Source organism: Paralichthys olivaceus, chromosome 14, assembly GCF_024713975.1.
Source record: "Paralichthys olivaceus isolate ysfri-2021 chromosome 14, ASM2471397v2, whole genome shotgun sequence".
NCBI lineage: Eukaryota > Metazoa > Chordata > Actinopteri > Pleuronectiformes > Paralichthyidae > Paralichthys > Paralichthys olivaceus.
The window spans coordinates 13,759,216-13,770,485 of record NC_091106.1 but is presented as its reverse complement, the minus strand read 5'-3'; the positions used below and the strand labels follow the sequence as shown (position 1 = coordinate 13,770,485).

The 11,270-nt window shown below is 40.3% G+C and overlaps 1 protein-coding gene across 7 annotated transcripts; it reads right to left on the bottom strand.

Annotated features, from left to right (window-relative positions):
* Positions 1-702: 702 nt before the first annotated feature.
* On the bottom strand, positions 703-11,032 carry washc2c (WASH complex subunit 2C). 7 transcript variants are annotated; one of them, XM_020097106.2, is made up of 31 exons: positions 10,850-11,032; positions 9,643-9,786; positions 9,282-9,446; positions 9,084-9,152; positions 8,745-8,918; positions 8,542-8,635; positions 8,396-8,457; positions 8,231-8,287; positions 8,034-8,147; positions 7,832-7,916; positions 7,552-7,611; positions 7,283-7,428; positions 7,077-7,167; positions 6,936-6,989; positions 6,660-6,845; positions 6,421-6,575; positions 6,215-6,322; positions 5,670-5,768; positions 5,479-5,583; positions 5,283-5,390; positions 5,021-5,193; positions 4,767-4,893; positions 4,130-4,558; positions 3,900-4,028; positions 3,701-3,802; positions 3,517-3,588; positions 3,278-3,337; positions 2,603-2,830; positions 1,820-2,515; positions 1,541-1,712; positions 703-1,412 (listed from the first exon to the last, which is right to left on the bottom strand). In XM_020097106.2, the coding sequence occupies exons 2-31, from the start codon at positions 9,784-9,786 to the stop codon at positions 1,264-1,266; spliced, it is 4,413 nt and encodes a 1,470-aa protein (XP_019952665.2). In that variant the 5' UTR covers positions 10,850-11,032; the 3' UTR covers positions 703-1,263. The 7 variants fall into 7 exon arrangements, with proteins under 7 accessions (XP_019952665.2, XP_019952690.2, XP_019952682.2 ...); XM_020097131.2 differs by having other exon boundaries at positions 6,687-6,845; XM_020097123.2 differs by having other exon boundaries at positions 7,283-7,425.
* Between the last annotated feature and the right edge of the window lie 238 nt (positions 11,033-11,270).

Genomic DNA, 11,270 nt, shown 5'->3' with positions numbered 1-11,270 from the left:
AGTCCTTAAAGAATCTGTAGCTTAATTGGTACAAATAATAATAGTCCCTCATTAAGTTCAGGGTCCCTTCGTTTGACTTAAGACATATGCATCAATGTTCTTTGTATAAGTAGATAATGTAATGTAAAAATACTGAATCCTAAAACAGAACTGAGCAGTCTCTAATATGATCAAAGTCTAAACCTTTCCTACATAGATACAAGAACCGATGCCCGTATGACACACATTTAAATTCACTAGATCACTGAAAACACTCATAAATATCAGTCCTCTAAACATAACTGTTTTTTATTTATTAAGATCCAAATATTATTGGATCTGCAAAATAATTTGATGGGATATTTCCTGACCACTGCTGCATCCTTCCACCAAGTTTCATGGTAATCCATCAAATAGTTTTTACATAATCTTCATAACGAACAAACAAAGATGAAAACATAACCTCTATATAACATAATGCCTCTGTTGAAAATGTCTGTTGTTAATTTGTAAAGCCATTTTAGCAAAAAAGTGTCATTCCTATATGTGAGAAAAGTACTACTTCTAACCACAGCAAAATCAATGAAACCGAAATTGTGCTACTTACTCAGATCTAAAATTAAATTTCTTTGGTTTTAGCTCCCTGCTCATCAAACACTGATCAATATCCAAGTCTAGACAGACAGAGTGCACATGAAATCAAGTCAGAAATAATCACACACATTTCAAAAAAAGCATAAAATATGTTTCCTTTTTAGTTATTAAAAATGAATTTCCTTTTTCATCACAGCCAAAGTTAAGAAACTGATGAATTTCTTATTAATAAAAACGTTGTCAAAATGCCTAAGACAGTAAGTAAACACATTGATTTCTCATAACCATGATATGGCACAAACCTAAAGACATGGAATCTCAACAAGGCGGAGCCAAAGGATAAACATAATCAAAAAACAAAACAATTTACTGTTAATTTCTGCAGGCTTTGAGGCTAAGCATCTGGTATGCTTATAAAGTGCTATCATGTAAAATAAAGATTAACAGTATATAATAACTCTTACATAACATGATCTGATTCCACAATTTTTCAAAATGCTGCCAGAAGATGACTGGAATCATTTTTCATTTGTCTGCCAAAAAGATAAGCCACAGTAATTATATGGATTTATATGAATAAATATTCTATTAACAGTATATTGATCTTCCAATCTGTAAGGGATCCAAATGACAAAAAACATTTATCCACATTCCACAAGTGTACAAATCGGGCTACTCAGAGACAACAGTTCAGTTCCCACCAAGAGCATTAAGTGGATCATCAAATATGTTGCTGGAATCTGCTGCTGCTGCACTGGTCTCCTGTGATGGGGATGTCTTCTTTGATTTATTAGGAGCCTTTGTCACTGGTTTTACTGTGCTTGGTGAGAAAATTTCATCTTTAAGAACAGAGAGACAATAGTTGGTTAAATACGCCAGGCTTAAAAAAGGTACACCACAGGATTAACAGTATGAAATGTGTGCATTAAAATACACAAATGCCTGCATGCATTTTATTATTTCTTACCCATGTTATCATCAAATATCGACTTGGCCTCTCCCTTTGTCTTGGATTTTTGTTTCGGTTTGTAAGTGTCCTTAAGGTCAGCAAAAATGTCTATGTCATCGTCGAACAAGCTGGCGTCAAGGGTCTTCTCTTTGTGCTTCTTGTGAACTTTAGGCACAGTGGCTACTTCATCCTGAGAACATAAAAAAACAAAATCAGCCAATTAGGAAACGTAACAGAACAAATAATGATGGTACATATAAAACTTATTGTATAACTGTCAGTGTAAAACAAAGATACCTGGAAGATGTCCTGCTTTGAAAAACTACTGCTGTTCTTGATTTCTCTACTACTGGTGGATGAGGGAGTGGAGCTGTTGCTCACTCCAAAGATGTCCTCGTCATCATCGTCATCTTCTAAGAAGGGCGACGACTTAGCTTTCTTTGTAGTCGACCTAGGTTTGACTTTTTGAAAAAGGTCATCTGTGTTGTCATCAAAAATTGATGGGAATGTGCTTTTGTCTTTGTCTTTCTTCTGTCCCACCCCACTACTGGCCTGAGGTTGTATCATCTTGGTAGTTTCTCTGGTGGAGGGTGTGTTAGTGACTGGAGGGGCCTCAAACAGACTTTCGGAGCCAAAAAGGTCATCCTCGTCAGGCAACAGCAACACCTTGGTACTGAGGATGCTCTTACCAGAGTCTTTCTTTTCAGTGTCTGCAGATGCTGACAACGTCAGTACAGAGGGTCTGGGAGAGATTTCAGGGAGTGAAGGTGGAACAGATGAGGTGGTGGGCAAGGCTGTAAGTGCAGATGAGTTAGGTAGTGTTGGACTGGCTTGCGTCTGGCTGGATTTGTCTGGTAGGGGTAAGACTGAGCCAGATGGTTCAGGAACCTCTCCACTCAGGGTCTCCTCCTCACCCCCCAGAGATCTCTGGGCAGCTTGCTGTCTCGCCGTTCTGGACTGGGGTCTGCGATGAATTGCACCTTTGGCACGACTCTGCATGACAGGAGATTGACAAGAGATGAAATTCAACAGAAAGAATTCAAGATAACAGTTATTATACACAAGGAATCAAAGACCTACCTTATGTGCGCTCTGCAGTATCGTAACCTGGATCGGGGTGTCAAAGCTCACTCCTCCCTCAGTGTCCATCCGGGGTCCTACAGGAGTCGTAGCAGGACTGGGGCTCAGGCTGGAGCTGGACACCCCAGAGGAGGAGCTCGGACCCATGCCAGGGAGAACATTTATGGCCCCTGGCTTAACGGGGGCAGCACCAGGGAGCAATGCAACAGGGTTGATCTTCAGATTTGCCTGAATGTAAAATGAACAGATGCATCAGTATAAACATTTATAAAGATATCTTAAATTTATACATTTATACAACTCAAAACTACTTTTCAGCTACTCTCTGTTCATGGAGCTTCTCAGTGTGGAATGAACAGATCATTCAGAGGAAAATGAAGAAACCAGAACTACGGAGAAATTAAGCAAGACCAAGATGCATAAGTAACATTAAGTGAAACTGAAAGAAAGAGCGAGTCAATTCTTCCTCTGAAGTCAAATCAAAATAAAGAATTGTCCTCATTTTGATAGCCATGCTGCTGAGTCATAGCCATAACTCGAACATGAAAAAGCCCAGAAAGAAGAAACCTTATGAGAAAAAATTCATATGAGGGATTAGGAAAGTCTTTCTCAAGAGGAATCAGAGGGAAATGTCAGAGAGGGAAGACTATTGATTCAATGAAATTAAAAAATTACTTGAAGTTTCTCAATCCTTGATGAGGAATCTTTAGGTTTTACAGGGCTTGGAGCAGGTTTCTGTGTAGTAAGATTACAGCAGGATCAAAATCCAATCCAATAAAAGGCATTTCTTGGGTTGAACATCAAACATTAACATGTAAAAAATAAATTAAATCCACACGACCACATCGGTATGTGTGTTCATGGCGTCAAAATAAAGTACTTCTGAAGACATTATGTGGTTACAGTAGACTTACCTGAATCTCTAACACAGATTCTGGGCTTGCCAGCGGAGCTCTATCAGTAGGTTTACCGGGTTTCTCTGCAATCTTCAGTAAATAAAAATGTAGATGAAAAAGAAGAGAACTATGATGTTGATATATGGAGCTGGGGAGTAAGAAACCATCTGATTCTAAGAACCAAAAATAATCAAATTGCTACCGGAGGTGGAGCTTTTGGCTTGGTGGAGCTGAAGAGGTCATCCTCATCCTCGTCTGCAAACAGACTATCCGCTGCTGGCTTCACTGGGCTGTGCTTGGAGCTCTGAAAAATAAAGTTGCATATTCTTACCATCTAGTGATGATGTTGAGTTAAACATGTAACATGTATACAAACAGGTATGACTAATCAATATACTGACCGCAGCTTTCCCTGAGGTGGCAAAGAGGTCAACATCTGGGTCATTGTCCTTCTGCTGCGTCTGACTGAACAGCAGCTCCTCGTCCTGGAACACACCCGTGCTCTTTGTCTGTGGACGCTCTTCTGTGGGCTGTACAAATGAGACACATATTGTAATATCTTGACCGTACACGAAACAATTAGACTAAATCAACCCTGCTTACTATTCTCATGTTTACTGTAAATACAAACCTTCTGTGTGTTTCTGCCTGTGGGTTTACTGAAAATGGGATCAGTCCAAGTGGATTCATCTTCATTCTCATCTTCAAAGAGACTAAAGGTTTTTGTTTTGAGTTTCCCGTCCTCCTTGTCCTCCTTCTTAACGAGTGGTGGTGGGCTGGCTTTAGAGAGGAAGTCGTCATCACTGTCATGTTCATCTAAAAGGTTCTTTTGCTTCTTGTTGTCAAGAACGTCAATCCCTCCAAAGAGACTGACGGCTCCAGCGGGCTTCTTTTTAATTTCCCTATTCACCACCAGTGCTGCTGCTGATGGGAGTAGCTCAGGAGTCTTTGCATCTAGCTTCTCCACCTGTGGAGATTTGTCCTCTGCCACCGTCCGAGAAACTTTGACCTCCTCTGATTTCTGTGATTGGGTGGATGACTGAGAGGTGGCCGCAGGTGTCTGAAAAATACAAGTATTGTAACCTCAGTGTGGGAGATAATGTGAAAATAAACAATGGAAGGAATAAATTATAACTATTTAAATAATAAAGTGGCCAAACAAAGTCTGAATTTAGTATTTCTCCATCTAATTAAAAAAAGACCTCTATGCAATCTTGATGGTTTTCCATGAGAAAGTGAAACAATAAAAAATAGAGAGGTACACTCACTTTAGCAGCAGCTGGAGTTGCAGTGTTTGTGTTGACAGTAGGTTTATTGCCAAAGAAGGAACCTTTATTTTCATCATCATCACCCTCATCTTCAAACAAGAGAGAAACTCTCTGAGGCTTTTTCTGACTATATGAAAAGAGAGAACAGGAGGATTGATAAGAAACAAATGTGTATTTTATCCAATAAAGTTTGATATTTTTTTTGCAGAGTTTCTAATTACAGAATAAAAAAATATCATTAATACTGTGAATACCTTGACTCTTTTGTTGGAGCAAACAGATCATCCTCCTCATCGTTGTCAAAGAGGCTGCTCTTTTGAGATGTTTTGGCACTGGGGAGACTGGAGGGGGCGCTGGCACTGGGCTTTATCCCCACTGTGTTGGACTCGGGCTTTGTAGCATTACTTTTAGAACTGATCCACTGGTCCTGTCATTCAAATAAATCATCCATCATATTGTACATCTAATGAAATTCTGTCAAGCAGCAGAGAAAATAACTTTTTTGTATTGTCGTACCTCATCATCGCTGAAGAGGAAGCTGGACACAGTATTAGTGGGCTGCAGTGTGGAGGCATTAGCTTGATTAGGTTTTGGTTTAGATTTAGATGCAGATGCAAACAGATCCTGCAAGATGAAGAACCAGATTATAGTAACGTGCTTGCAGACAAAAAGTCAAACCTAATTCAGTGTTTGAAACTTTAAGTTTTTTCACCTCTTCTTCCTCATCATCATCAAAAAAAGACAAAGAGGCCTTGTTGGATTTGCTCTGACTTGTAGGTTCAGGTTTAGATTGACTTCTAGGAATGGTTGGAAAGACCTGCAGAAGACAAACACATAAATAGTGTTAATGAAATGGACATTGTCAGTTATAGAATTTCCCCAAGTAAAGTTAAGAAGCCTTACTTGTGTATCTTCATCATCATCATCAGAGAAGAGACCTCTGGTCTGCGGTTTCGGAGACAGCTTGACAGCAGTTTTTCCAACATCCAGCTTGGGCCCATTCTGAAAAAAAAGAGAAATGTAGCATAAATAGTTTCCTAAAATCTAATTTACAGTTTTAGTGCTGGTGTGGAGTATAGATCATTGAACAGTGTCACCAGGATTTAAGTATAGAAGTGTATTTCAAAATTAAATTGGAAAATCTCAGGCTGCACTTGGATATTGACTGCAACTAGGTTGTTTATTGACATCCGTGCCTGATATATGAGTGAGTTACTGTTTGAATATGCACAAGCTAACCAAAAAATAAACACAGTTACACTAATACTGGTGTAACTATATCAATACAGTGTGGCCAGCTGTGTAGAGCAAAACTAACCTAGATAGCCTGCACACACTGCCAATTACTGAACCCCAGTGGAGTCCTCTCTGGTCAAAAACTGGCCAGTAAAAACCAACCAAATTTGATTTTGTGAGGAGCATACTGTTACACAATGATCCATTCAGACCTCAGACTTCTCAGACTCCTCGCTGGTCGATGGCTGTCGCTTTTTCAGGCCCTCGCTGAGCAAGCTTTTAGTCCCAGGACCAAACATGGAGATGGCCCCAGCTGGCATCTAAACATAACAATGGATTATGAATGTAGAGAATCTTCCACATGCCACAGAACCATGTGTAAATAAACCAAATTAAATGTTATCATGTTGATCTTTACCTTCTTCTCAGGAGGTTTAGTCTGCTCTACGACAGCCTCCTTCTTGCTCTGAGCTGGAACTGGTACACTATGCTTATCACTGAATATGTCGCCATCCTCATCATCTTCATAGAAAAGGTCAATTGTCGTCTTGGGTTTGGGTTTCTCCTTGCCAGCTGAAAAATAACATACAAAGTAAGGGTGAGGATCCCAGCTGAACCTGGATTGTTGCAAGATTGAGGGTATTCTTACGAATTTACCAGTATCAGATTTTTGCTGACTTTTACCATTGAAAAGGTCATCATCTTCATCATCAAACAGCCCTCCTCCAGCAACAACAGCTCCTGCAGGAACTGCTTTGGAAGGAGCACTAGTCTTGGGAGCTTGAGTTCCATTCTCCTTGCTCTCCACCGAATCAGAGGCCTTCCCTGAACTGAACAGGCTATCTGTTGAAAGCAAATCATTTGATTTGTACCAGGAAGACACAGCAAATTAAGAAAAGCGACATTAGCTGTTATACAAGAGGCTGCTGCTACCTGGGAATATTGAAATGGCACCTGCTGGAATCTTCTTTCCAGGTTTAGCAGATTCTTAGAGAGAAAGGAAAGGTTAATTGACAATCTGCTAGTCCACTTTGTCCTGTATGTCTGTATACGTTATCCATAATGCTGTCTTACCTGCAGTTTGAGCTGTGCTTTTTGTGCTTTCTTTCATCACTTTTGTCTTTTCAGACACAAAAGGTTTTGGTGCCTCAGAGAAAAGATCACCCTGCATGGCAGAAAATAACACATCACAAAATTAAATTTGGCTGCAGTCTAAACTGTTTGGTGTTGAATTAAGACTGAATCAGAGGAAGCACAGAAAGTCATTTAGTTTAATTTACCTCATCCTCATCATCAAACAGGCCTTTCCCTCCACTGAAGAGGCCACTTTTTCCACCAAATGGAGAGAACTCGTCGTCATCGTCGTCGTCATCATCGTAATCCATCTTTGGTGGTTTAAACATGTCATCACTGTCGTCCTCAGCTGCTGTTAAAATGCACATAAACAGTATTGAGCAGCACGCTGTGTAAAACAGGCATGCTGTGGAGATAACTGACACAAAGTTGAACAAGAAGTGTGAATAGCACTGATGATGAATGAAAGTCCTACCCTGTGACTTTGAAGGCTTTGCTTCTTTTTTGACTTTACTTTTCTTCTTAGATGCCAGTGCTTCCATGACATGGTGGAAAGAAAATATCCATAAACATGCACATGCAGTGATGCAAATGACAATGCAATCAGAAACGTAAATCCCAAACGTAAAAATCTGTAGTTTCGACTTTTACTACAACTACATATGAGGAGTGGAAGGAACAAGAAATAAAAAATGAAAAATCAGAGTGAGATAACATGACAAAATACCAGTTGTTTGATAATGATGGGGACTTACATGCACGATCCCCCTCTGGTTTGTTGACTGGTTCACCTTTGATTCGAGCTGCCAGCTCATCAGCAAAGGACGATGGGCCTGTGTTCTGAATATGACAAAAACAACCAGAGTCTATTTGTTTCTCTGAGGCAGCGACATATCTGAACGTTTTCAGACTTAAATTACAAATACAACTGTGAGAAGAGTATCTCTTAATAAATACCTTTGTGTCGTCATCATCATCATCCTTGTCCGAGTCTCCAAATATGTCCTCGTCCTCGTCCTCATCCTCATCATCATCATCATCATCATCATCATAGCTCAACATGGACGACTTCTAGAGGAGTTTGAGAGGAGAAACTAAAATAAGAATCTTTAAATGTTTAAATGTATTCATTGGTTTGCTGGCATCGGGCTTACCTTCTTAATATTATTGTGACCTTCAACTTCCTCCTGATTAAAATCCTCATCTGAATGCTGTTAAACAAATAAATAAATAAAAAAGAAATTAGGTTTTTCATTTTCTTGATTAAGATGCGGAAATAAAAATCTTACATTGTGACGGAATAAGAAACATGCTCTTACAACTGCTTCTTTGCCATCTTCACTCTCGATCACACTGTCTCTGTCACTGTCAACTGACATTTCTGGAAAGAATCACACACATTTACAAATTAGCACTATGTTGTGTGCTTGGTACAGCGAGGAAAAGGAGGCTGCAATAAGTATACCATCACTTGAGAGGTCACCAAGTCCAACGTCCTCTTGTTCCATGAAAGCCTGGGAACCAATCAGGTATGGAAGAGGCCTGTCCACATAAAGATCCTAAAAACAAAAGCAAAAACAGACAAAGAATTCTAAGTACAGTAATGGAAGGATGCATTACCATGTGTATTTCTGCAGTAATCTATTTACTTTAAGCTCGAGAACACACCTTTGGCTCAAGGATGGCCTCCACTCTGTCAGTGGCCTCCTCGTCCTCGGAGTCAGAGTTTCCTGCTTTAATGTCCAGGTGCTCAAAGGCTGACTCCAGTACTTTAAGACCATAATTCACAGCTTCCTGCATCTTAGGGATCAGCTCTGCCTCTTTCTGCTCTCGAGTCTTCTCCTGAGGGGAATAGATAAATGAATTGCCGGGCAATTAAAGACTTGTGGATACTGTGACAACATGGTTTCCTGGAAATAGTAATACCCAAATGCAATATTCAGTGATACACTGGTAGCTGTCTGTGTTTTTATGCCAGTAAATGAAGGAAGAATGAATTCTGTGTACCTGTTCAGGCTGTTTCTCCAAAGCATCAGGCTTCGGTATACTGTCTTCCACCTCTTCATCATATACTCTCTGCAACAGGACACAAACAAGAAAGATGTTTCCTTTTGACATCCCCTATTTTCAGTGAGAATTGTTAATGTTTTAGTCAAAGAAGTAAAAAACCAAAGTACAATAAAATATTTCAATTAAATACATTACATTTTCTATAAACTGCGTATTGGAGAGCATGAGAAAGTCATTAAAGACAGAGTGCAGGCAGCTGTCTGTGGCCTTGGTGTCCCGGATCAGACTGTCCAACTGCTTTTCAATCTCGTGAGTCTTTGACAACATCCTCTGGGAAAAGTCTTGAAGAAACAGGAAGAGCTGTGAAGAAAAAACCCCGCAATTGAGACAGTAACATTTTCACAGTTACTTTCTTCACACCCGTGCAGGACAATTTCACAATCCCCTCAACCACTCTGTTTTCTAAAAAGACAGATTCTGCAGCATTTCTCTGACCATGCGAGAGACATTCAATTTTACTTGGCTTCCATCAAAGCCGGGGAAGATGTTCACTTACTCCTGAATCAGCTGCTAAAGACCAACTGGCACTGCTCTGTCTCATTTCTTCAAGACTCCAGGGTCTCTCCCAAATCTGAGCATCATTCTCAAAGTGTTCACTCCGGCTTGGGCCATTTGCCATTCCCTCCGGCAAGCCGCTCATCTGCAATTAAATCACATGGTGTCATTAACGGCATGAATGATTCGAAAGGGCTTTTAAACACCCGTCATTAAAAAATCATGAATACAAAAATATAAAAGGAATGTTCAACTCCTTCTGATGTTGCCCACATATCTGTTTTATATCTTTATATTTGTACCAGTTTCTGCTTAAGCTTAGAGACTAAATATAAAGGCTTGTTGGAGAACATCTAGGAAACAATGAGTGGACATAAGCTGTCTTCTGCTGAACTAAATTACTGTGAAGGGACGGTGGCATTTCTTCGTAGAATCTGGGACATGAACAAGGCCAAATAAGAGACATATATTTTTCATCCAAGCAAAGAACAATCCGTGAGAACTACTGCCCTCTATTCCAATAAATAACCAGACAGAAGATCATTCACCTCAGTGTTTCTAGAGAGCAAACAGTGGCAGCTCGCCGTGGCCCTTCCCTGCCACTATATGAATATATCATGTGTTGTTGTACAAGCTATGTTACTGTCTCAGTTTTAACAGAAGTGTTTGCAATCCTTCAAGTTATCATGATTTATTTTATGTCTCATGTAAAGCACTTGGTGTTGAAATGTCTTATACAAATAAACTTGCCTCAAAACCAGACTGTGTGTCACTAGACCAACTGATGACAGAACACAATCAGATTTAATCCTCTGACTTCCTGCTCACGTGCAGACTGTCTCTCTGTGTGTAGATAGTGAATTTGTCTTCTGAGCCACTTAAATATCAGAAGATTCGTTTCACTTCCATTTACGCGTTGATTTCCTTGTTGTTTTCCTGCTACACTTGCGACACAACAAGCTAGCTTCGGCCACGCACACTAACACACGAGCGGAGGACAACTTGTTGAGTCCATGTAAAGTTGCTTGAATGGAATTACTTCCCTTTAGCCTTAGCATTCTAACAGACCTATGCTGAACAGAGAGAGCGGGGGACTGTTTGGCTAGCAGCTAGCTCAAGTTAGCTAGCCAACCCTGACGTTAGCTTCGGCTGCTGAGAGTTAACGCAGAACAATAAATCCAGCGCAGTGCACGCGCTCTCATTCTTACCTTGAATCAGATGAAGCCCACGACGCTCGACTTGTGTTCACACACGACGTAAAAAAAATAAGATCGATTATGCTAAATATGGCCTTTCCCTCATTGGTCTTCTGACAGGTCAGCCATGTTCTGTCTGCAGACAGTCACCTGACTACCGTCTCCTAGCAACCCAGAGAGATCGGGGCGGAGTGGAACGAACCAACAACGAGCGGATGAAAAAAAAAAAAGAGCGGACCTCGTTGAAGACAGGAGGGTGACGGTGGTTTAGGGAACAGTCGTCCTCTGTTTGTCGGTGAGAGTTTGTGCTTCACGCTAACCTTCCTGTGACCATCGATTATATTTGGATTCTTTCAGCAGAGACGTTCAGAGACAGATGAGGAATAAACACAACCACGTGTTGTCTCATCAAACCAAACCTAAACCATCTCAA